Consider the following 26,334-nt stretch of genomic DNA (forward strand, 5'->3'; position numbering starts at 1 on the left):
CTTTTTTTTCTATAATCAGGCCCAAACTTCTAATTTAAGCCCCTGTAAGAGGAATTGCTGGCATGAATTCAGTGTTATTTACACGCCATGTATAATTGATAAAGTACACAAAGAACTTAATTCTGGAAATGTCTTTATTCTGCCCAATGTTATGCAGTATTGTGACAGAGAGACAGTCATCAAAGAGGTCTGGTTCTACACTGAAAACTGCAAGTACAACACTGATGAAATGCATCCCCTTCCCCAACATGTTTTAATAGTTTTCATATATATTTCTTTAAAGGTACTATGCTGTAGTAAACTGAGGTAAAGATCAAGATGTACATCTTGTTAGTGAATAAAACCTTCAAAACATTAAAAGCCATAATACAACAAAAGAGAAACACTGTCATGCAAAAGTCTTTTTTTAATCATAAGTTGACACTTTTATGCTCTTGCAAGATTATATATAAGTTTATTTGTATATTAATGCTATGCTTAGAAATAACTGCACTACAAACACAAACTTCTCAGGAATCAGTCTTTTGGAAATGTAATACAATGCCACACGGACCTGCGAACACATGAGATCAGACTAGCTTGACATTTTAACAGATTTCCAGTCCAGCCTTTCAAGAAGACCATAGCTATATACCATTTGCTTTGTGAAATTAAATTAGACCATACTCAACATTACAACTCTGAGAAAGAACAAAAATACATCTACACAAACCTAGGTTGCGTGCTTCGCATTGGCTACAGACAGCCAAACCTGAATTTGACCCATTAAAAAATAAAATGCTCGTAAAGATCTGAGAATTATGTCTAGTCAATATCTACAACTGTAATGTAGCAGTTAACTCATGTGGCTTTAATTTTATTTTAGGCTTTACAGCTAGGAGGAATGAAAGCACACTCCATTATTTAAAAAAAAAATAAAAAAAATTAAAATTAAATATGGCTCCAGAGGGAGGCACTGCAGCTTAGGAAGCCTTTGTCATGAACATTCCTAATTTAAATATCTATGGTAAGGACCGCTTCAGCTAGGGTGAACGACCATCTGAACTAAAGGTCAGATCCGCCTGCAGCTAAAACAACAACACAACACGCACAATTAGCGTTTTCTGTATTGCCCATTTCAGCGGCAGTCTGCTCGACGGTTAGCAGACGAAACTGACAGAGACAGACTGAGGTTACTACACGAAAACGTCAAAAGAATTTATTTTAAAAAGTAGTCAAAAAAAAAAAAAAAACCTTAAAAAAAAAATGAAAAAGCCAGCGCATGGCGCACGCGATTCTGGCTAGTAGTGTAGTCGTGGTCCCTAGTAGCTGTCGTAGTCCTTTTTGTCCTTCTTCCCCTCGCCCTCGAAGCCGCCGTCGCCGTCGCTGTTGTCGCGCCGCCTCTTGCGGGTGTTGCGCACGTTGAAGCGCGGGTTCATCTGCGGCAGCGGGTCCATGCCCAGCACTTTGTGGATCTGGCGGAACGCCAGCAGCCTCAAGGCAAACTGGACACCAGAGGCAGGGAAAGAAAGGACAAAAACAAAGTGAGTTTATACGGTATAAAAATTCAGCTTACACACAAATGTTTCACCAAGAGGGAGCTAGGAAAGTGTATAAAAAAAGAAAAGAGGAAAAAAAGGGCCCTATTCCTTGCTAGGAAACGGCTTTATCCTTTGTTCTGAGAAACCACAAACCACAATTACAGCATGGGTTGTACTTTTCCCCCTTGGGTGACCTCTAAAACAAGACGCTGAGCAGGAATTTAAGAAAGAAAAAAAAAAAAAAAAACAAGTCTGACTCACTGCATGTCATTATCAAAAAGGACAAAGTGTTTGGAAGTGTGTTCATGTGTGCTGTAGTACTGATAACCAAATGAAATGAGAATAAGCTAGCAGCAGAATGGCCCTCTTGCACAGCTCCACAGTCAATGTTTACCTGCAACGATTTACTTTTTATGATTCCAAAAGACACATGCCTGCATACCGGGGAAGAGACTGACTAGTGTACGGCCGTGGTGGTGTAGAAAACCCTGTTCCCCGTAACAATCCTCCAGTTAAGTGTGCGACCGCTGTGGATGTGAAGGGACACTGGGGGATTTCGGAGGGGTGCTGGCTGTACACTGCCCGCGCACCGGAGATGATGTCACAGGGTGTTTGTTCAGGGGTGCTAGTCATACCTGTGCACTGGAGGTGATGTCACAGGGTGTCTGTGGAGCGGTGCTAGTCATACCTGTGCACTGGAGGTGATGTCACAGGGTGTCTGTGGAGCGGTGCTAGTCATACCTGTGCACTGGAGGTGAGATCACAGGGTGTTTGTGGAGGGGTGCTAGTCATACCTGTGCACTGGAGGTGATGGCACAGGGTTTTTGTGGAGGGGTGCTAGTCATACCTGTGCACTGGAGGTGATGGCACGGGGTGTCTATGGCAGGGTGCGAGCCGTGCCTGTGCACTGGAGGTGATGGCACAGGGTGTCTATGGCAGGGTGCGAACCGTACCTGTGTGCTGGTGGTGATGTCACAGGGTGTATGTGGCCGGGTGTTACCATACCTGTGCACTGGAGGTGATGTCCTCCCTCTGCTGTTCCTTCATGACCGTCAGCGTGTCTGTGGGGTTTTTCTCACACGGGTCCACCAGCCCAGGGCCACCTGCGCACCAAACCCGCACACAGTGCATTAATGCCTTATTCCCTCCTCCTACCGCCACCCACACCAGCCCCTTAAACAAACCTCTAAATAACTCTGTCTCCGTGTTTCAACTTTGAGTTGCCTGAGCTGAAACTGCATTAGCCTGGAGAAAATCTAATCGCATTGCTGGGCTGGTGTTCAGGTTGGGATACTTCACAATAATGCTTCATGCAATTTCTTCCATCTCTTGCTAATCTTCATATCAAAGGGCTGCACTCAAGTCAACAGTCAAGTTACTGCTGACTGAATAATGTCAACAGTTTTAATGTATTTGGTTTCCCAGAACTAATATTAATCAACTGGGACAAACATAAGATTAAATGAATGCGAGGAAGGAGCTCAGTGCTCCATGGTTTTAAGAGTAGCAGTGAACCTTCAGAATTGTGGCCCTGTTTAATTCAGCTAGCTTGCCTATGCTCCCCTCATGCACAACAGGGGCCACTCGCGCACACACAGCAGGGACCACACAAACACACACACACACGCACACCCTTACCTGGCAGCAGAATTCCAGAGGAAATGCACTCAAAGACTCTCCGCAGTGCATCTCCAGGGCTCAGTGGTCCGGACGCACTACTGATGGCCTTTTCTACCAGCAGCTCCATGGCCTTGGGGAAAAAAATGTGTGTGTGTGGTCAGCCTGGAGCCCCCAAAGCATATTAACGGTTTGAAAATTGGGGGGAGGGTTTGTTTAAATAGCTAGTCTGGAACTTCTTATATCACTCTTGTGTAAAAGGTCAATCAACCATGTCTGTAGGATTACTGCAATTTGTATCCTACCTGAAAGCCAAGTGTACTTACTCAGCTTTTAAGTGGTCACTGACAGATATTTGCATTACCTTGCCTTATTTAAAAGTATGAAACTTCCTGAGAGTATGAATTCATACACATTTATATATATATATATGTGCTAAACGTAAGTACAGGTAAATTTGTCTTCTTTACATACCACACGAGTACATAAGCTCAGAACAGAAATCTCTTGCACTTCCTTTGACAAAATTCACTTTCCTGTCCACTAGGTGGCGGTAAAAAAAAGGGATGATTCAGACAGGCGGCCAGCTACAGACCATCCACTTCCCTGCTCCAGCTTTGAACAAGCTCTGTGCTGAAATCATTACACATTGATCTACAACTGCAGGAAAGGTTAAGTATTCCCAAACAGCTGTTGATACAAAATGACTAATCTGCTTTTTGCCAGCGTAAATTACTTCTGACTGGTTCACTGTTAAGTTGACTCCTGCCATCTGTTGGTAGTGGATGAAAACTGCATGAACACATGCAATAAAAATAAAAGGGTATAAAATTACATAACCATAAGCTTTACATTCTGTAACAGTGCACCTGCACCGAAGAAAAAAATACAGCCTTAAAATCTTGAAAAACTATCTGTTCAAAATTGACGACTTCGTGCCGTAAGGAATCAGGAGTTCAAGTAACAAAGCAAGGATATCAGGGTAGAACAACCCATTTGTTTCTCTTCATGATAAAAGGGATAGTCTTCCCAAAGTGGACACATTCTACAACCGAGTGATAGAAAAGTCAAAGTTCTTATTGTAGTGTATAATGGTAAGGGAAATGAGCCTATAACTCCAGAGGTTGCAGGAATGATTCCCACATGTGGCACGGGCATTGAATCCTTGAACATGGTATCTTAACTGAACTTCTTATGTAAATACCATGCTAGATAATAAGTAAATGTACTGTACATAAAATAAACTAAATAAATAAATAACTTGCAAGGGGAGAAATTTTCTCTGGATAAGTGCATATGCCTAATGCGTAAATGTAAAGGAGCAGAAATCATCTTCTCCTCTGGTTTCCTCTCCCAACTCAATTTTCTTTTTAAAATGAAACTGTATGATGGTCAAATCAGTTCAGACAGATGAGGCGCATTTAAATTTGAACTTCTATAGGCATCCGACCAGAGACCGTCACAAAAACTACTGCACACTGAACTCAGGAAACCTGCAAAGAAATATTTTATTTCTTCCCTTGACCGCTGAAGCAAATTAGACTGCGAAATGGGAGGGGGGTGGGGGGGGTTGGATGGATATACAGTCAGATTTGAAAGTGAAACATGTAGGGTGGGGGGTGTGAATGGAGGAGAGTAGAGTACAGTAAGGTTTGAAAGTGAAACGTGTGGGGAAGAGGTGAGGGGGTCTGGATGCAGGGAGGTACAGTCAGGCTTGACAGAGAAACATGTACCGGGGAGAGGGGTTGAGGGTGGTGTGGATGGAAGGGGGTACAGTCAGGTTTGAATGTGAAACGTGTAGGGGGGTGGGTGTGGATGGATTGGTACAGTCAGATACTTACCCAGCTGGGAAACGCAGACCAGGTGGGCACACGCTGACACAGGTCGCGGAGAATACGAATAATAATCACGCAGGACTGCAGCCCATTGGCTCTAGCCTTGAGTGCAATAAAGCCAAGTTTAGTGAGACACACCAACAACAACAACAAAAAAATCAGCCAACGTGTATACACAGGAAGTGGGGTAAGGGGGGGGGTCTTTCAAAGAGGCGCAACACTACTGTTCACAATGGAAGCTTGTAATTGGTCCAAATATCACAGCCTTTTTTCGTAGTTTATGATCAGCTGCCATTCACAGCAGTATTTTACCTCATAGTTAGTAAGAGAGTTCAAAGTTTGTAAGGTGAATGAGAGAGGGGCCCCTCGTCACCTTATAAACCCTGACCTCGAGTTTCAATAGTCCACAAATAAGTTCTCCAAATATAAGTGGGAGGGAAAACGAAAACCGGTAGAATAGTCTGGGGACTGAACGAGTTGAGGAAATCCGCATTGCTTTGCCAGCGCGTCGGCCGGAGAGCGACGTCGCAGCAAGCTAGCCAGATATTCCTTTCCTCTCAGTCCCCATTCTAGCAAATCACGAGAAAAAACGAACAGGACGCTCAACATGAAAGCTCTTACGGATGACACACCGATGCCAAGTCACTCTGCAGCCTTATGATGTTTCAGACTAAGCTGGAGTTTGTGTGGTGTAAAATGAAACCATGACTACAAGGATGCCTTGTCCTCATATGACCAGAAAAAGTTCAATGTTCACAAATGTTAAGAAAAATTAAAATAATAAACTAGAAAACCAAGACTATTCCATTTACAACATTTTTTTTTCTGGTCAAGCATAGTCTTGCAGGCATTACTGAATGTTTCTTTTTAATAAATAGGGTATTTGTAGATGGTAAAGAGTAATCGCAACTTGGATGACATTTATATTAAACAATGAAAGAAAACAAACAGAAGCATCTCATAAGGCTACAATAAGAAAATAAAATGATGTTCCGAACCTGGAACCACTTAGCGTGGCGGAGAGCAGCCAGAGCGTCAAGGCATTTTACCCTGTCCAAGACGTCCGCTGGGTCTTTCACCAAACCCCAGGTTACATCTAAAAATGGATCGAATTGTCAAAGGGTGGTGAGGAATGGGTGTTTGACCAGGTCAGCAAGACCGTTCTCGGACGCAAACGCTCTGCCACACACACCGAGCACCCCAGTTACCAATAACGTCAAGACTCAAGCCAGGATGCAGCTATAGTCTGGTAAATTTTTTTGCCAGAACTTGGCATATGGAGAAAAATACGGGAAGGTGGCTGAAAGGAACGTTTGGTGTTCTGGGGGTGCCGTGGCCATCTGGTGAGACCGGCATCCTGTGGAAGGATACAGGAGGTGTGGCAAAGCGTTTGAGGGGGGTGTGTGGGGGGGGGGGAACCTTGGTCAAAAATCCTTCCAAAGGCGCACCAGCAGCCTCTGATGGAGACAAGTTTGCTGAGGATGCGAAGAAGGCTTTGGACTGGACTCGTAAAGCTACGGACATATGAAGACAGGTGCTGCTTGCTGGAAGAAAGAGGGAGCTCTCAGCAAGGGTTAGGACATCACTGCATGCATACCTCTTTCAGCAGTACGGAAACCCCACAATCACTGTGTACCGGTGGCTCTAATCCCAGGTCCACCCAAAGATTCCTCTCACAAAGCCTTCGTCCCTGAAGCTTACCGATACTCCCCCAAGGACACCCAACAGGCAATAACAGACACGCTGGAACTGTGAAACAACTGGGGTCCCACAGTCAAAACCTGCTTCTCACCTAAATTTCATAAAAGTGGGGCTTTTTTTCATTTTCAAAAATGGTCCTACAAATCATTTAGTCTCTCATGGAGAGACCTTTGGTGGACAGGACGTTTAACGTCCACATGCCCGGGTATGATACATTTTTCCCTGTCCAATGAACTGTCGAAGCAATCTCCTCAGGAGATCATTGGTTACAGCCTTTGTGTGGAAGATCATGTTTCACTCAGGGGAGCACCACCATCTTTGTGCAGGGGACCTTGGAATGGTGACGTATCACCACACATCGACAAGAGATTTGTTTCCTGTGGGGACGTTATGGAGGCCGTAGGCCAATTTAAAAACGGTTCTCTGGAAATCAAGCTGGTCCTTTTTTAAAAAAAGAAAAAGAGAAATCAAACCCAGAAGTTAGCCATTTTAGGCAAATCTTCCTGAAAGACTGAGCAACCCGGTGGAAAAGGTTTCGAGACATTCAGGTGAGTGGAAAGTATCCCCTGGGGCACAGGAAACAAAAATGAATCTTATCTGGGACTTAACTAGACTGCCACAATGCAAACACTGATCATGCTTGTTGGGTTTTTTAACGGAGAGCTTTTAGAGTGCCGGAGAGTGTTATAGGGCATAAAATCCGGGAGCAAAACTGCTGGCACCTGAGCTACACAGATAAAATGAGGGGCACATGCAATATGGACTTAATGGGAAACTCAACGAACGGGAGTTCCATCCGTTAGCATGTTGGTCTACAGTGAAAACTTGCCATCTTAATTTGTTTGTGAGAACACTTTCAAAAGAAAGTCATTCGGAAATTTAATCCGAACGTTCCTCATAAAAAAAACTTTGCCTTCAAAACTATTCTCTTGGACCATGCCATTTAAAATGCAAAGGATTGTTCTAAAATGTGTTGGAAGTATGAATTCTAAATGAAGGTGGTCTATTTGCATGAGATCCATGAATTGAATATCACAACGTTCACCATTGAATAGCTTTTGTGCTGACTATGGAGAGTTGGAAATCAGTGTCGCATTCCAAGGCTTTTGAAGGCATAGAGAGCTACTGCAGAATTTCAGGGAAACCCTCTTTATTCAAAAAACGCTCAAACTAATTCTTCTACAGCAGCGTGGCATTTCTTCTCTAATAATCACTGCCAAGTGTGCCAGCAGGTGGGCTCTTCAGGATACCAAAAGAACAACAAAAATGAAATTGATTTATCTGAAGATTAATTCCCCAGGAAAGAGGCGATATGCGCGTGACGTCTTTCCAACCTCCGTCCCGCGCGTTCTCCTCGCGGATGATCGGCGACGTCAGCGTGATGGTGACCTGCATCTTGGGCTCGGAGCCGGACGTCAGGACGATGGCCGCTTCCTGGATGGAGCCCTTGACTTCGTACTTCTCCGGCGTGACTATCTGTTGGTTTGTAGACAGAAGGAAGAGAGAGGGGTCATTTGAAAAGGCCAAGAGTGTCAGTAGCACCTGATGTGACAAAGCCAGCGCTTATCTTGGAAAGCTAGCATATGTGAAGGTACAAGTGATTACAATTAGGACACCCATTATTACTACTACTGTGCAGCTGTGTGGAATCCACAAAGAACTATGGTAGAGAACACCAAGAAACTACCAAAGGCCTCAAATGGTGCCAAACGGTCACAGATTGCCAGTACCTACAGGCATATCATTAATGGAACGTCCAATTCAGCTTACATGCATAACACAAGCTGGAGTTCAAATTTATAATCATACACCATGGATATTAAAGAAAAAGATGTTTTCATTATGGCCAAGGGAGGATAGTCCTTGTTATGTTGCCTTTGCTGGATTTTTAAGGCGCGAGAGGACCACACACCGTGAGCTGCTTGGGGAGGTGCTCAACGATCCGCGTCAGGAGGCTCTTGGTGGGTTTTTCGGAGCAGAGGAGGACTAAGTTGACGTTCTTGTCTCCCCGGAGCAGTAGGCCCTTGGCAAGTACCCCGACCCGCATCACCCCTTTCAGAGCCCTGGGAACAGATGTATGCCACGACTTAAGCAGAGACTCACATACATGTACACTTTTTAAATAAAAATACTTCTGAAATTTGGTTTGATGCACTGGCTTGAGGGCATCATGTTTTTGAGCTGACAGACATGGCCCATCTGCGCCTCCATTTGTTCATACTGAACAGATGAAGAGTTCAGTCAGGCAATTATTTGGCGACGTGAGGCTCATTTTGGACTTTTGGTGAAAGTACAAAATGGTCCAAAACACAATTTACATGGAATTCATTCATTAGAGTTAGTAAAATGGAACCTTGAACAACAGTTCCACAAACTGGTTTTTTTCAGCTTTGCAAGCCTGCAGAAAAAATGAAACTGCATAATCCAATGAGCACTGGATGTGAAGAGTAACTTCTTCTCCAAGAGTTAAAAGGAATCGGTCTCATGTGGCATGATGCACTGGAATCCAACAGGAAATATTTAAGATTTATGGTTTCCAAGTGAGTGTTCAGTCTCAAGAATGAGCTGAATGCATGCTTTGATCACAGAAAGACATCCTTAAAGAAGCACCTCTCCATCATCTTTCCAGGTGCATAGTAAAGCAAAAAAATGTAAAAGAATACCTTCCTCTCTCCCCCCCTCCCACCCTCTGGCTCTCTGAAGCAATGCTATGAGAGGCTGTGACGTCCAGCTAATGCACAGCACTGGGAGGGTCAGCATTCGATGCCGGCCACAGGGGGCGAGACCAGGTGACTCACCTGTCCCTCGGGACATCCTTCTTGTCCTTATCCTCCTCCTTGGCTTTGTCCTGGTCCGTGATGATGTCAGACACCAGTTTCAGCGCTCGCTCCGTGATGGACACGATCTTCTGGATGGCCTGGAGCTCGTCCTCGGAGGGGTAGATGGCGGCGTGTTTGGTCATCACGTAGCGGTCGTCCGAGGAGTCCGGGCGACGGGGGGGCTGAAACAACCACTCGGCTCTTTAGACACGTGCTTTAATCAAGCAATACAGCACAAGAGGCAGTGCTGTATCATGCATACAGTCACGGCTACAGGGTAGTTGTTAGGTACGACGTGAAGCATAGTTAATATGACACAATATTATGAATTTTGTCATTTTATTTTCTAAGTAATGGTTTATGCATGGAGCGATACTGTTCACAAATAGGCTGTCTGAATAACTGTTACTGCATCAGATTTATAATCTCTGTAGAATCTCAGCCAATCAGTCTCAGCCAATCAGCATCCAGTTTCATACTGCAGACCATGAATGGAAAGAAAGCCCGCAGTTATGGTGGCAGAGGGGAGAGTAAAATTACAGGGCACCTACCACAGGTCCCTGAGGCTGAGGAATGGGGAGGCCCGGCCGTACCCCCAAAAGACCGGGGGGGCCAGGGGGACCCGGGGGGTACCCCCCGTCCGGCATCCTCCGTCGCTCGTCCCAGTGATGCTGATCCTCTTCCATTCGCCTCCAGTACATGTCCTCTTCGTACCGCCTGGGGGGGGGGGGGGGGGGGTTAACTGAACATTAATTTGTGTGCAAGTGCCCCCCCTACTGGCTGCTGGCCTTTTCTTTACATGGAACGTTCATAGCATAACAGGCCATTCAGCCCAATAATACCATTTTCCTGCCACTAAAGCACCTTGTTCCTGGGGGACCACTGCGTATGCTGGTTTCAGTTCCAACCACAATTGCAATCCCAGAATTTTTAACAAGCTGTTAATTTTTCTTGATTAGGTGCTTTCATGTTTTAGAACAGGGGTCACCAATCTTATCCAGAAAGGACCAGCGTGGGTGTCGGATTTTGTTTCAACCAAGCAGTAACACACCTGATTTTACTAATCAAGGTGCTTAGCAAAGACTCTAGTGGTTGAATAGTAGAATCAGGTGTGTTACTGCTCGACTCCAGTACATACTACAGCAAGACTCAGAGAGAAGAGGGAGGTGTGTTTTATTCTGCGAGCCCTAATCTTTCCCACCTCATCTCCATCCTCCAGCGCTCCTCCTCCTCGCGCCTCCTCCAGTACTCCTCCTTCTGCATCTGCTTCCGCATCTTCTCCTCCTGGATCTTCCGCGCTCGGATGCTGGGCTTCACCTCCACCTGGAGGTCAGGGTTCACCTTTTTCTGCAATAGAATGAAGAACAAATGAACCATTATAGTGCATTATCACTTAAATTACCAGACACCCATTTCTAGGACTAGAGACAATCTTGCTGTCTAGCTACCATGCATGAGTATCTGACCTGTACAGGTGGTTTGGTCAAGACACAGCATAATGGGTCTAGACATGTGATGCAAAAGGCAGCTGTTAAGAATAAAATTGTGTATGCTTGCATCCTATTGCTTTTGTGTAAAAGGACCACAGAATGGAGTCTCGGATCAGTCTCCACTGACCTTGTACTGCAGACGATGCCTCCTTCCCTTCAAATGCATCTCTTTGGCGTTGGGGTCATTGAAGCTGCATTCACAAAGCTTGCAGTGAAACCGGATCACTTTTCCTTCATCGTTACGCACCTGAAAATAACAAATGTGCATATGAATCTAAACCAATCCGGAGAAATAAAAAGCAGATTCTAGTGCCATTTTTTTCCACTTAAACAAAATGTGTGGTGCTCACAATGCCTTTACCAATATCAGCTGTACACCACCTCCCACTTAAAGCAACGTCCTCCATTTGAGGACAAATCAGATACGACAGTTAAGAACAATCCGGGTGCTAATTAGGTGCTTATCAACATAGTCCCACTGGCTGGACGTCGCCCTGCAGAGCAGCCAGCGCAGACTGCGCAGACGCCAATCTGTACCTCCTCCACATAGTCGTGGCCAACTGGCTGGACGTCGCTCTGCAGAGCAGCCAGAGCAGACTGCGCAGACAGCGGCTCGGTCGAGGCGTCGGCCTTCATCTCCTGCGCCTGGGGGGCCATCGGGGGCTGCGCTGGCTTGGACGTCTCAGTCTTCGCGTCGTCCACTTTGGCACTGGTGGTCTGCAGTTTGCTTCCTCCTACGTTGCAGGAAGTAGAAAACATTATCAAATGCCATCCTTACACCACAGGAAGTGCTGAACATTATTAATCTCCATTCTTACACCACAGGAAGTACGAAACGTTATCAAACTCCATCTTTAACCTACAGGAAGTACTATACATTATCCATCAGCATTCTTACACCACAGGAAGTACTAGGCTAAATGTTATGAACCTCCATTTTTACACCACAGGAAGTAAAAAATGATATCAATCTCCAGCCTCTGTCAGCAAGATTTTTAATTGAAGGAATGACAGGAAATGCCAAATCATATGGATCAAATGAATCATTAATAATTCAAATATTGTTTTTTTAAGTATGATTTAGTGTTCTGACATTCCATACAAACCTGAAGGAAAAGTGCTCGCCAACCTGCATACATTTACGTAAACAATCTCCAAGCACGGCGAGAAAGCGATCGATTAAATGCTGCTCATTCTTGCAGCGCTTGAGATTATGTAACCGTTGCACAGCTCAAATGTGTGACATCAAAAGCACTTCAAGCCCCGCCCACATTCTCAACCTCAGAGGCTGTAGTTAAACACCAGTCCAGAGGGCAACAACGTTCAATGGCTTTCATTTCCAGCAACACTCTTATTTCCGATCTAGCTGGTAAATGAATATTCATACGAGAGACAACAAAAAAAAAAAATGTTGTGGGCGATGTGCTTATGCAAGCTGCCCAAATATTTCTTTAACATCTCTGACGATATCTGCCCCATAAATAACACAGTAATACAGGCAGCCTTCAGCTTTTTTCCCCTCTTTAAATCATGATTAAGTAGTCATTCATTTTGCAGTTCAAGAGCTTAACGAACCGAACCACAAACTTGGCTCTCCTAGACAGTAAACAGCTGGTCTTTATGGGGCAGATATTCCGAAGATTGTTGAATAAATTTTTTTTTTAAAGCTGTATTTGAAGGCTTCTGTTAGCATTATGGCCATAAACAAAAACTTCTCTCTCTGGGGACGTAATGAGGCCTGAGAACTTTGCCTAGAGACGTCAAAGGAGGTCAGCGTTGGATCAGCATCTCAAACTGAATCAAACGCAAGCGTTTGGACGCAAAGCGGAATACACAGCGAATCTGGTTGTGAAATGCTATGCTACAATATGCGCACAGCTGTACGAATGACTGGACTCTCGGTGCCCGGACCGTTCCGTTCAAGGAGTGCAGTCACCAACCTGCGCTCGTTAAACAGAAGAGCTTCGATGGGCACACAAGCGGTATTATGACGGATGGCTCCACGGCAACCTACAAGCGGGAAAACGCGCACTGAACCACAAGCCGCAACAGCAGCTCCTGCGGTAATTAAAGGACAATCATTCTGTGAAGCAATAGATTTGACACAGTCGATAAGTCAGCTGCAGAGACTCCGCTCGTGTACTGGCAGCCCCTTATCGCTAAAACTGGCCGACTTTCAGAGCAGCAGCGCCGTGAAACGCATGCAGGGCCCATCTGTGGAGACTGAGCCAGCGTTTTTCACTATGGCAGTCTGCTCTTGGCCAACATCATTTCTTTTAAAACTCCCAAGATTTGCACAAGCCAAATCTAAATCAGTTTAAGCTTAAGCTGATTTAGAAGGCTGAGGGAGCACAATAAAGAGGGAATATTAATCCAAACACAAGCTGGAGGGACTGAAGGCCTACAGAGGGAAGAGATGTCGGAGGCAAACTCTTACCGACAAAGTTGATCTTGGGGGTGTTGACCTTCTTGATGGCTGCGGCCGCGGGGACACTGACGGGGGCGGGGCCCTTGCCGGGGACGCCCCCCGCGCTGTTGACGATGCTGACGGGCTTCAGGTTGGAGGTCGAGGAGGTGGCGGCCGTGGCGGAGGAGGGGGCGGGGCCGAAGGGCGGGGCCGGGCCGGAGGGGCCGTTGGCGACCGCTGTTAAGCCGCTGGAGGCCGAGGCGGCCGTTTTGCTGGGGGCGGCGGTGGTGGGCGTGGCCGTCTGGGTGACCACGCTGGGTTCCGTGGAAGGGATGGGCTTGCCCAGTTTGGTGTGCAGTTTCACCACCTACCAGCACGGCAACAATAATCAGTTCACAACCAGCACGCACACTTCACTGTTCACCATTTCCACTGGGCGCACACCATAAAGGGATCAACAACACGCATCAGAGGCCTGTCATACTTAATGCAAAAGCAGAGCTCCATAGCTCCAGAACCTAAGCACATTTAATCCCCCCTACAACAAATTAACCTTCCAGGATTCCCCCGGTAAAGTAATCCCGTAAACCCAAAGGCAGGCTACAGCAGTGCTGGGCGAAATGTTTTAGGCCTATATCCCATCTGGGAGAATGATACGCCGTTGTCATCAGCAGGCCGGGGCTCACAATGAAGGATACAAAGACACGGCCGCAGCTGCCGCCAGGTCCCCACAAACCCCTATTTTTCCGAAACTGTATTTCAAAAAGGGTGGTACTCGAGACTGGAGGGCTGTTACGATTGATAAATAATCCCCCGCCGCGGATGTGCCGCGGTCCCGCACGGCGCAGTAAATCCCAGCCTACCGCCATCTGCGGCCGCGATAGTTATGTTATGGGAATAAAACAAAATGTGAGGGATTACACTGCAGATTTAGAACTGAAACAGAGGACCATGTAAAAGCAGAGTAAAAAAAAAAAGGTTGCTGCCCAGAAAAAAACTAAAGCAAATTTAAAGGATAATAATATTCCTGTTGTTCTTTACCTTCTACTTTACCAGGCACTGATATTTCCAAGAAAATGACCTGAATGGTTGATATATACATATTTTTTTTTTGTTAAAGGATTTCTGCCCACTCCTTAATGCCTTTGCGTCTCCTCTCAAAACATGTACAGATGGCCATTCTAAAGTCCTTCAGGGGTTTTAAGAAATATCGATACTGCAATGAAAGATTAGCAAAAACCAATAACAGTCTACTCCAGGCTGCTAGTACCCAGAATGTACTGGAGGTACTCCTCCCACATGTATGGGTTGAGGCAGCAAAACTGATTAAAAATAAAGCAAGAATGTCATTCGTAAATGTAATTTCCAGAGGACGAGAGGTGGTAAATTGGCGGATAAATGGTTAGAAGTTGTTTGACAAACCGCGAAATCGTTTCAAATTGGCTCAAGCCCCATTCAGCAAGCATCTGAAAACCACAAGCACGCAGGGATTTCGGTTTAATTCACCCTTTGCCGTGTGTAGTAAACACAGCTGCCATCATCACACCGAATCCAAAGCCTGTGGACTTACCAGCTCTCCTGCTCTGGAAATTACATTTTACAAATTACATTCTTGCTTCATTTTTTAATTTGTTTTTACAAATTTGCTTCCTCAACCTTACAGGTAGGAAGGAATACCTCCGGTTTCACAGTGAATTCTGGGTACTAAAGGCATTACATTACATTTCATTTATTTGGCAGATGCTTTTATCCAAAGCGAAGTACAATTGCCTGGAGTGGACTGTTATTGGTTTTTGCTAATCTTTTATTGCAGCGTCGATATTTCTTAAATGCCCGGAAGGATGCTACAGCTTAGTATCACAGCCCCGGAGGATGTTGCCATAGACACCGCGAGTGAGGGCCTCGCCCGGGCTCACCTTCTGGTGCTTGGCCCCGCGGATGTGGGCGGCGTAGGCGTCGGCCCCCGTGCAGGAGACGTCGCACAGCTCGCAGCGCAGCTGGTTCTGGGTGCCCCGGGCGGAGGCTCCGCCCCCCCCGCCGGCGCCGGCGCCGCTGCTGCTCTGGGACACCTTCAGCGCCGCCTCCTTCTTCTTGTGCTTCTGGCCCTCCAGGTGCTCCTTGTAGGTCTGTGGGGGAAAGGAGTGGCGTTTAAGGTGCCGGGCAGACTCTCACCTTCACTATTTTAATTACACCCAGAGGTGGGGTTCAACTGAGGGGTATTCACCCATAAAACTATTTGATTAATTATGATGGGGCAATTCTAGGTCTCAAAGATTCGCCAAACACCTTCTGGAACCAAACTTACTCTCCTTCTTTTGAAGCTTCTTTGCACTTTTAATATCCAAGCATTTTTCGTCAGAACACAATGTTAGCTTGAAAGAACAAACTTCTCTCCACTATTCAAAGTTATAGCTTTCAAAATTGAGGGCATTAAAAAGACAATTTCACCAACTCCAGTGATTCAAGATGGCTGACATTAATGGTCCAGCTGGATTCTAAATTAGGTAGCAATTGAGGTATGCTAACCCTACGTTTAAAAAATGGTACAATGAAAATGAAATTCATCATTATTCAAAATTAATTCCAGAAAAAAAAGAAACAGGATTTTGTGCAGCTATAACTGCCAGCACATCTTTGAGGCAAACGCAGACGCGAAAGTAATTTTTGCACTGAAACACGCTACAAGCCGAAATTTTATAGTCCAATATACTCCGGAATCCAGGTCAAACAGAAAGCAGCGGTCAGTGCCAAGTCATTCTCAGACAAAACTGCAGACAGGACATCACCAGTGCCAGGCAGTGGTTTTCTGTAACCGACACCCGCCTCCTAACAGCGCGGGCTGGAGTTCGCTCGTAAAAAGCATGCGCCGGTTATCCCGCAGAGAGATTGGGCTGTAATTAAACATCGCTAGGGCAACACAGCGTCAGGTCCCCGGGTGGGGGTGTGGGGGGGGGGGCCTCGCTGGCAGGGCTCACCTGGGGTCCGGCGCAGCTGATCTTGCACACGTCGCAGTAGTGGATCTGGGGGGGTTTGGGGGGCTGCTTGGGCTTGAGCTGCTTGTTCTGGAAGGGGGTCTTCTTGGTGAAGGTGCTGCCGGTCCAGGCTGCGGTTGCCGCGGCAGCCGCCACGGCCTGCTTCTGCTGCTGTTGCTGCTGCTGCTGGTAGTACGAGGACGCGGCCGAGTACACGGCCGCCTCGTAGCCGGAGTACGACGTCCCTGCATCGCACAGGAAGTGAGCACGTCACGAAAATATGCGGAAATATGGCTGTGCTTCTAACTTCCTTAGAGCAAACAACTAATCCCATTGATCCAAAATGGAACCAGTAATATCCCAGTTTACTACTGAGGCCATTCACAGAAAGGAAACAAAGCTTCATATTTCTGAATAATAAACTTACAAACAGTTTAACCAAAAAGCTAAGTCATATTATGCAAGCAAAAGACAAACTGGCATGTTGCGACAGGTATCAAAGGAACACGACGCTAACACACAACAAACTTTCTGCTGTTAGGACCAGCACTACTGGTCATTGTAGCAGGAGAGCCATTATAAATTCCTATGCTGCAAGTCCAGTGTGAATAAAGCTAATGAATCTGCTGCCACAGCCAGTAAAGCAGACCATTCCTGAGAGTGTTATGTGCAGTACAGCATTCCGAAGAATCCACCCTGGCACCCATTCTTAATTTTCCACTACGCCACCCCGTTCCAGGCGTTTAGGAGGCAGCAGGTTCTGCTTTTCAACGCAGCGCAGGTTCCATCACGGCCCTGGAGCCCGAGGCGAGAGAACGCCGGCGGGAGGCGTGGCCTACCGGAGTACGTGACGGCGTTGGTGCTGTAGGTGGGGCTCTGGGAGTAGGCGGGGACCACTGAGGCTGCCGCCGCGGCCGCCGCGGCCGGCTGCACGGTGGAGGAGACCGGGTAGATGGAGAAGGTGGAGGTGGCGGGGCTGGGGGCGGCCGGTTTAATGGCGGTAACCTGGCGGGCTTGCTGGGGCTGCGTGTACTGTGTGCCAGCCTGACTGTATCCCACTTTAGGGGCTAAGGGGGCAGGGGAACAAAAACAAGAAAACTTTTAAAACCTGTCGAGAGATTAATCTATTTATATAACTGTAAACCTGGTATCTGAGCTGTCCAATCCCAATTAGAGAATTTCCAGGCCCTAAGTTTTACTGATGTCTGTAAATGACTGAGCAAAGCTAAAGCTTTACTTAATTTTTACCATTCAAAGAGGAAATATTTGATTCTTCAACAGCTTAAGTGATTCAGTGAAAATGGCCCTGAAATGGACTGGGATTGGACATCTCAGCAGTAAATGAATTAATTCATTACAATTACTGCAACAGGGCTTTATTTGCATCGCATAAAATAAAGCATGCAATAATAACGAGCACAGTCAACATGGAAAAACTTGTCCTTCAAAAACCATGAAGCAATTAAGAAGCCCAACATGCACTAAAAACTAACGAAACATTAGGAAATTATCATAGTCATCATCATTTTTAGACATCTTATTCAAAGTGGAATGAGAAAGTAAACGTAAAAAAAATGTATTGACCTTGGATAGTTTTCTTCCATGTCGTCTCCCAGGATGTGCTAAGCGTACCTGTCTGATAGTAGGACTCGGCCACAGTGGGCTGTGGCTGTGCTGCGGCGGCAGCCACCGCCGCTGTAGCTGTGGGCTGCTGGTAGTACTGTTTACTGTCATAAGCTACAGCGGGGGCTGTGGACCGCACAAACGAATAGGAGTCCTGCAATAACACAGCGAGCACAGCTTGGGTTAGCGTTAGCGGTAGCCTCTCACGCTACGTCGAGGGACCGGGGCGGGTGGGCCCTGAACCAGTCGCGTTCCGGTTATTTTGACCCGATCCACGCCCGTTGGACGACGAGCGAGGGAGAAAAGAAAAAGTCCTTCAGGGAAATTTCCAGCTAGCTTAATTTGCCCCACATCTTTCTACCGTTTCAATGAAAAACCAACAAGCATCTGCAGACCAGATCTGAATCAGGCTTTAAGAGAAAAAGTAAAGTATGACCCTCCAGCTGGGTTCCATAACAGTGAATACACACTGTGCTATTGGGTAGGCCATTCGAATGAAAAAGTGCTGAGAACTATCAAGCCTCTAACTACACTCACATAAATGTTTAAAAAAAGACTAGAAGTCTATCAAATGCAGCTGTTTAACATATGACATGGAAAATAATATTCATCAGTATTTTTTCAATAAAACCACAGTCTCATGGTGCACAAATCAGCCGCTTGACAAATCACGCACGCTAAGAGTACGCCGCGCGAAAATGGGCGGGGCCTTTTGGGCGGTACCTGGTAGTTCTGCGAGGTGACGGGCGGGGGCGGGGGCGGGACTTCCGGCTGCCTCTGCGCGTAGCCATAGTCGGCGGCGGCGTGGGCGGGCTGGTAGCCCCCGTAGGCGACGGGTGCGGGGCGGGCCATGGCCACGGTGGCGGCGGTGGGCGCGTACGCAGCCGCCACTGTGTGAGCCGCGACGGGAGCCTGGTGCACGGTGTAGCTGGCCACCGTGGTGGGGTGGGTGTAGGCTACCCCAGCCGTCGGCTGCTGGCTGAGAGAGACAGAGAACAGGGAGATGGAGGAAGTCAATGGGTGTAAAAACAATACTGAGATTACATACAATACTGGGATCACATACAATACTGGGATTACATACGTCAGCTTCAAGGAATGAACAGCCCTAAATCACTAAATTTTATTGCCACATTAACAGATAAGCTTGCTTTACTGATGTCTGATTTTAATTTAAAATGTTTATATGAAAAGCCCTTTAAGCTAGACCACATATACACATATAATCCAATTCAACAAATACAACGTTGAAGTGAACAGTTATAATACAGTCCTGAATGAGTTTTACAGGCTTAAAAATGAATCACTTCAATACAGGTACCTCATCTTCAAAAACCAATGGCGTTCACCACGGGTGGAGTTATGATCCCAACAATGAGGGGAGCAATACATTTTCAGCATGAGATGTCATGCAAGACTCGAACGGTTATGTAATGCAGAAAAAAGAACAGCCATTGGCATATTCTGGTTTGATTCTGGATTTTCTACACTGACGAGAGATCATCGGTTAGTTTCGGATGGTTTCAGATACAGAATTGTATCTGAAAGAGAATGGCATGACTTAGTAGGTCAGGGATAAAAATCACATTATACATGAATGCATGTTATAGACATCATGCATTAGTAAACATTACCCCACACACACAGGATATGGTCCTCCTACACAGGACCACGGCGAAGGGGGGTGTGGGGGGGGCACATGGCTTAAAAAAAGACCCTTTGAAGGAAAAGGAAGTGCGTATATCTGTATCTTATTCAAAGCTCATAAACCAAACAGCCTGTAACTCAGTCATCTTGACTGGGAAAAATCTGTTCGAACAGCCACTAATTCTCTGTGTAGGAAACACATGCAGCTGCCTGCATGCTCAACGTGAATATAATGAACGGCAGCAGTAAATTCAACGCTTGGCTTCTCTATTGTAATGCGCACCGTTAATACAGACAGTCCGAAGTCTGCGCTCCAGATAGATCCATTTCAGATGCTACCTTTACAGGCCAACACGCAGTGGAACAAGTGTGTGCCGGTTTGGAAAAAAAACACAGAGAGAAAGGAGAAACGAACAGCTTGAACGCTTATAGCTTAAACCGTAAGAACAATGCAAAATCCAATGCGTTTCTTGCGGGCACCTGTATACTGTCCATTTGTCCATCAAATGAGATTCTTAAAGAACCTCATACACCGACCAATCATATGGGGGGGGTTTAAACTGGTTCAGGCAAAGACTGACAGCCACTCTAGACAAGGGCAACTTAGGCAAATAATGAGAATTGTGTAACAAACAAGCAGGTGCCCAGAAAACTGGCACACACAAATGATGAGGGCAGTGATGATACACACAGAAATCTCATAAAGACTGCATGGACATTTCCCTCTCAGTGAGTGGAGGTCTTGCTTCCAAATGCGGGATGAAATGTTGACTTGCGGTGGACAGTTTCTCTGGGAGCAGTAATGGAGATATGCAGACTTTACTCCCATTTCTCACCCGTTACCTCAGCAGCCTAACACCTGCACTGTTTATGTGCATGTGTGGGTATTTTCTTCTTTTTTTGTACCATTTGACATTTCCTTCAAATTCTTAGCCTGGGATTTGTTACATCTCAAATTATAATGAAATTACTTTGTGTTCAAAACCTTGTGTTTTCTTCTATATAAAAATGGCACAACTATCCAGTCGCGCAACAACCTTTTTATTTGCAAACCTCAAAATACAGTAGAACAAAGCTCAAACATGAAAGAACACCACGAATGGCAACAGGGACGCATTAACCATTTGCTTGTTGAAATGCGTGGCCTGAAAGCTCTCCCGCAGTCTGCAATTCTACCCAGTCAGACATTCTAACCATTTTTGACTGCAGCCAACACTGAAAAACACGGAAAAATGGCTAATATGAAACATGTTAAGGGCAGCGATGGCTTCCAGCTGGTTCGTGGCCAGGAAACTCTTCAAAGGGAAGAACCATGAAAGGGAAAAGATACACGGACGGGACATCTTTCTGATGTGCGGAGTTTAGCATGCGAAACGCAGCTGCCTCGTGCGGAACGTTACACGAGAGCGCACGGAGCGCCTTTTTCTGAAACGTGCGGCCGACCTGAGACGGGCCAGCAACCCGAAACACTATCCGCGTAACTGCGATCAGAAGAGCACGCGAGCACCCAGAAACGGGTCCGCATTTTTAAAGCCGGTAACAAACGTAGCGACAAGCACGAACCGTGATTCACTCGGATGTTCCTTGAGAACCTGAAACCCGTTCATCCAATAAGGGTCCATGCACTCGCCCCACCCCCCCTGTCTCAGGTGGAGCACCGGTTCTCCTGCAACTTCATGAGCCACAGCTCATAAGAAACCTGAAACTGCCATTCATGACACTGCCAACAGGAAATCAGAGTTGGTGTGGCAGATACTTTACTAATGAAAGGTTTCTTAAATGAGAAGGGCGACACTTTACCCCATCCCACAGTTACACATACAAGACAGGGGCCAAAAGAATGGCTTGGCCTCATGCCATGTTGCCCATGACAACCTATGTAAGGGGGGGGGGGGGGGACTGTAAGAAGGCACACTGTGAATCATTCACTGAATGTTGAGGAGTACGTGTTTATATCGTATAGTATACGCTAAACACACACTGCTGGACATAGCTGAAGACAAAGAGCTGAGGATTCTCTCCATCCTAGCGCACCTGGATGTGCTCAACATTCACGGAATACTTTCACGATCCGAGTCCGGGGCATTAAATCAGCGCGTCTCCTCTCCCTCCGCCGGCGCGTTTACAGCTGGCTACGCTAACGGCAATCAGATATCACTCAACCTTCAAACGACTGGCAATTACAGCGATACGGCTTTAAAACCGCACATTTACAGCGGGAAGAAATCTCAAGCACGCCGCGTTTGTAGACTAAAGCTGCGCACGGCACACAACTCAGTCGTTCATTTCCGTGGCTCGGGCACAGAAATACGCGGACGAGAGACCCTAGAAGAGGAAACGCGGGATGAGGAATTTGACAGTGTAGAATTGGATCCGGCGTGGTGCATTAATTAATCCTGTACTGAGACTCGGAGGCTTAAATTATTCAGAGCATTCGGTCAGGACAGGATATCCTGCCGCTTCTCTGCAGAAAGGAAGCGTCCTGTCACATACAGCCTTCTAAACATAACACCTGCAAGGAACGACGCAGTGAGCCAGCCAGGAAACGGTTCAGTACACGTTGACTCGTTCACTGTACTGCTAATGCTGACGTAATGCAGCCCTAATCAACTAGAGAGAGAGAAATCAGGTGTCAGTGCACATGGGTGAACTGAACTATTCCATTTCCGATAATACACAACAAAAACAGCTGCTCCTCAGATTAAACCAGCATGGCTAAAATGATGATGTAGTGTTGGTTGTCTGAACTGATGAGAGCTTAAAGACAGAAAGGAGTTCATTTTAATATTCTATATTAAATCACAGATGGATCTAAAGGGAAAGACACTGTGCTTTTTGGCTGGACCGCAACAGCGGGGCCAGCCCTACAAACGCGAATGTCTGTGACTGACTGAGTGACTAAGTGAAGAAGTTACACCATTGGTCGGCCGGATCATGTGTGTTAGGCCCAGCCATATACTAGGTTTCCTAGTCATGGTCCCCTAGAAGCTGAAATTCATCCACTCCAGCACTTTACGACTCGGGAATATTACATCAGTTTTCCACAAAGTTTGCATTCTCAAATGACCATAAAAAAGGGGGAGATGGTCTACACCACAAGCAAAGAAGGGGAGGGAAAGGGAGGTGTTTTTCCCACTCGGTTCTCTGGCTTTACTGCTGAACCTCACATTTTCCACAAGACTACATTGCCCAGGCCAAGACCAAGGCCTAAATATGCAGCTATACGAAGTGCAGATTAGATCACTTGAAAGTGCACAAGGCAAATTTAAACATGTGATGGAAGCAGTTGAACTGGACTACAGTTAGCACTTGGTTCAATAGAAATAAGTCTCTTGAATCACCCAATTTAGAGAATCAGACAAACTGACTTTAAAGTTGCTTGATAACCCAGTTTCACCATCGCAAACCCGACATACAGCAATGCCAACAACCATCCGATTTGGAGAAAAGGAAAACTCAAGATTCCAGCAAATAAAATGGGAATTGAATCATTTAATAACAAGGTCTCTGATACAGCAAAAGTTGCAATAACTCAGCTTCCATGTGGCAAACACAAAGCAACATCTGGCCCCAATTTTAGTAGTCCCTTGTGTACAGAAAAACCCGAAACAACATTTTAATCCACGTCTATTGGAGCGGCTTTCGGCTGTGATGCCACTAATCTCAATCAGAATTTAATTTTCTGAGCGAGAAAAAAGCCTATAAAAAACAGCAAAAGGAACTTCTTTTCAATTTTGCACTATCAAACAAATGAGAGATTCCCAAGTATTGTCAGATAAAAGAAAACAGGGACGTTTTAGGGGGAAATAAGAAAGCGCTACCCAAAAGCCAAGTGGCAGACAGTGCTCCAAGTGTGCAGTACTAACTGCAAAAGTCACAAAAAAAGAAAAGCCTTGGCTTCCACAGAATGTGCATTAAGCTGCAGAAAAGATGCTTTGCCATGCATTTTTGAACACTTACACGTACTTGGGATTAACTCAGGGGTGCACAAGTCTAGTCCTGGAGGGCCAGTCTGCATTATGGTTTTTGTTCCAACCAATTACCTTTTTCTGACAGCTCTGTAAACTATGCTGGTTCACTTCAGCACCTGAGCACAGCAAAATATTAAGAATACACTTGCAGTCTGCGGCTGCAGCTGGTGCTTATACAAACGTCAGCTCAAGACACGATTTAGCGAATTAAATAATTAAGAACAGAAATTGTCGCAAAATCCCAAAACGGATTATCCCATAGAGCACCACTGGATTAATTGAATCAGCCTTTGTTTTGACAATTATTTGGAACGGCAAAAATTCTGGCTGTGATCATTTAAATGTTTAGTTCATGGGGCTAAATATACTAATAAACTCAAAACACTCATTGTTCCACAAAAAGAAACATTTGCTTTTTAAAAACAGGAGTGTTATTTAAAATATGTTATATTTTTAAAATATATCTGCGCTATGGTTGTGCAATGTGCTCACGCTTGAAATGCATGCAGAAGGATCTAGGCATGTTTGAATCTGTTCCGAATGCAGCCTGTCATTTTCGGAAAAGAACATCTACGTTAGCTATATTAAATCGATCCAGCGATTTTCATACAAGGCAAGCAAATTTAAAATCATAGCCAATTATTTCAATAAATACATCAGCTATACCAACCAGGTGAAATTTGAATATACGTGCAAGCAGTTGGTAGCTAACATCAATTATTGTACGATAAACCGGTCAAATAGGCTTATTCGAGGGATGCAGTTTCGCTTGAGATGGTACGACACCTATCTGACATTCAAGCAGCCCTTGAAAAACGTAGGCTACTGGTAGCTATTCAGCCAGAGTTGTGGCCGTGGTTTCCACTGAGAATGAACGATGTCATTTGCGCTGACACTTGAAGACGTCAGATCCGATTTGACATTAGTTCTCTCCACAATTACAAAGCTTGGCTATTCAATGCTGCAGACCGACAATCCCTCAAATTGACACATCGTTGCCTAGCTGGCTAGCTTGAACAGCCCATCGTCGATTGTGTAATTTATCTACATCTGAATTATAGCCAGCTGGCGAACATCTAGAAAACCAACTATCGATCCAACAATAGCACCCCAAAACTGATCCCCCCAAAGCTGGTGACAATGATGCATAGTTACTACTTATGAGTTTGCAAATAGTGCGACAACGAGAACTGGTTGATTTTGTATTTTGACAGAAATATAGTTTGTATTCGTATTGCCTTAACTTCCAACATGACAGCAAACCTCAACGCTAACATTTGGTTATGTTTGTGCGCGCAATACAGGCAACTGGCTAACTTGAACTCACTTAAACCATTTCTCCAGCTATGGAAATGTTATACGCGTGCAGGCATTATGATGTTTACAGTTATTATTCTAATACACTGGCTACATACAGTTCATTACGATTGTGTGATAATTCAAGCTCATCGCCCACCCCTCCCCTTCTCCCCCCGCCTCAGTGAACAATAAATAGTTGTATATGCAGCTGGCAAGCTAGCAATCGATCAATAAGTACGCTAGCTAATAACGTTATAGAAAGCTGTAATTGTACGTGAACTGGCTTGACAGAAAATGTATCAATTAGTTATCTCGCTCAAACGTTGTTCTGTTATTGAACATCTTACCTGTACTGCGCAGCAGCACCATGGGTAAATCCAAAGTAGTTGCCGGTAGCCATTTTGGCATCTTCACCTAGCCGGCTGGGCACTGCGGAGAAAATAAATAAAAGAAGATTGATCGCTCATTTGTGGGCGAGATAACTAGGGATTTTGGCACCATACTTGCTAATATTAGCGAGCTTTCTGGTTTGCTATATCGCGTGTGCCCAGGCGCATTACGGAGAGGTAAACACACTCTCAGACATGGCTCGAGGACGCATTTATCCAGCAATTCTTTCATATTAGCATCTTAGATGGGCTCCCGACCCTTTCACACATCTACTACAAGGTGGATGTAATTGTTTTATTAAATTTACTTACCATAGGTGAAGGACACAACTGGGCATATGGGAATCATTGGGTCCTGTTTTCCGACGAACTCTGACTCTTCACCCTTCCAATATATGTATATAACAGAAGGTCAGACGAGGAAATGGTTATTGGAGCACATGCGCATTCGTGTGAATTCGATGGGATTTGTAGTTTTAAACATGCGTAAAACAATTTTTTTCACAAGGTCGAATGTTTATGTATTTTTATCCTTAAGACCAGTCTTACGTATTTATTAGTTAGTCCTTGATTTAAAAAAACGCAACAGATTAGACATCAGACATCCTTGTTTGTTTCCTAAAGGGGGGAGGGGCATGAACCTAACTGCATGTCTTTGAATTGTGTGAGGAAACAGGAGTACCCAGAGGGAACCCACACAGACACAGGGAGAACATGCAAACTCACACGGAAAGGCCCTCGGCTGGCATTCAATCTCAGTACCAGACATCAGCAGTATGTGTGCATGTGCGTGTGTGTGTGTGTGTGTTCTTAAATGATATTTTATTACATGCAAATGTATGTTAGGTGTCCAATCACAAATGTGTGCCTATCCCATCACAGAAACATCCTATACCTTTTTTTCGAGGGCCACACGCTAGTTAGGGTTGTTATCCTCTATAGACCACATCAGTGCTCTCTACACAGTCTAGTATGCCAGTAGATAGTCAATTATATATTTATTTCAGACTTAGGGTGTGTTCTCCATATTTTAGGAGTTTTCCT

The 26,334-nt window shown here is 45.5% G+C and overlaps 1 protein-coding gene across 3 annotated transcripts; it reads right to left on the reverse strand.

The window, feature by feature from the left end:
- Window positions 1–116: 116 nt before the first annotated feature.
- zfr (zinc finger RNA binding protein) lies at window positions 117–25,695 on the reverse strand. Of its 3 annotated transcripts, none has more exons than XM_035435671.1 (20): window positions 25,603–25,695; window positions 25,249–25,330; window positions 18,708–18,963; window positions 17,994–18,138; window positions 17,201–17,428; window positions 16,365–16,606; window positions 15,306–15,515; window positions 13,420–13,756; window positions 11,520–11,716; window positions 11,110–11,229; window positions 10,694–10,839; window positions 10,044–10,209; window positions 9,472–9,674; window positions 8,586–8,736; window positions 8,008–8,149; window positions 5,971–6,068; window positions 4,979–5,074; window positions 3,159–3,270; window positions 2,526–2,623; window positions 117–1,484 (listed from the first exon to the last, which is right to left on the reverse strand). In XM_035435671.1, exons 1-20 carry the CDS (start codon window positions 25,637–25,639, stop codon window positions 1,302–1,304), a joined length of 3,249 nt encoding a protein of 1,082 aa, XP_035291562.1. In that variant the 5' UTR covers window positions 25,640–25,695; the 3' UTR covers window positions 117–1,301. The 3 variants fall into 3 exon arrangements, 2 of the variants coding, with proteins under 2 accessions (XP_035291562.1, XP_035291561.1); XM_035435670.1 differs by having other exon boundaries at window positions 17,946–18,138; XR_004767130.1 differs by lacking the exons at window positions 117–1,484; window positions 2,526–2,623; window positions 5,971–6,068 and having other exon boundaries at window positions 3,243–3,270; window positions 17,946–18,138.
- Between the last annotated feature and the right edge of the window lie 639 nt (window positions 25,696–26,334).

Source organism: Anguilla anguilla, chromosome 10, assembly GCF_013347855.1.
Source record: "Anguilla anguilla isolate fAngAng1 chromosome 10, fAngAng1.pri, whole genome shotgun sequence".
In the NCBI taxonomy this organism is placed as follows: domain Eukaryota; kingdom Metazoa; phylum Chordata; class Actinopteri; order Anguilliformes; family Anguillidae; genus Anguilla; species Anguilla anguilla.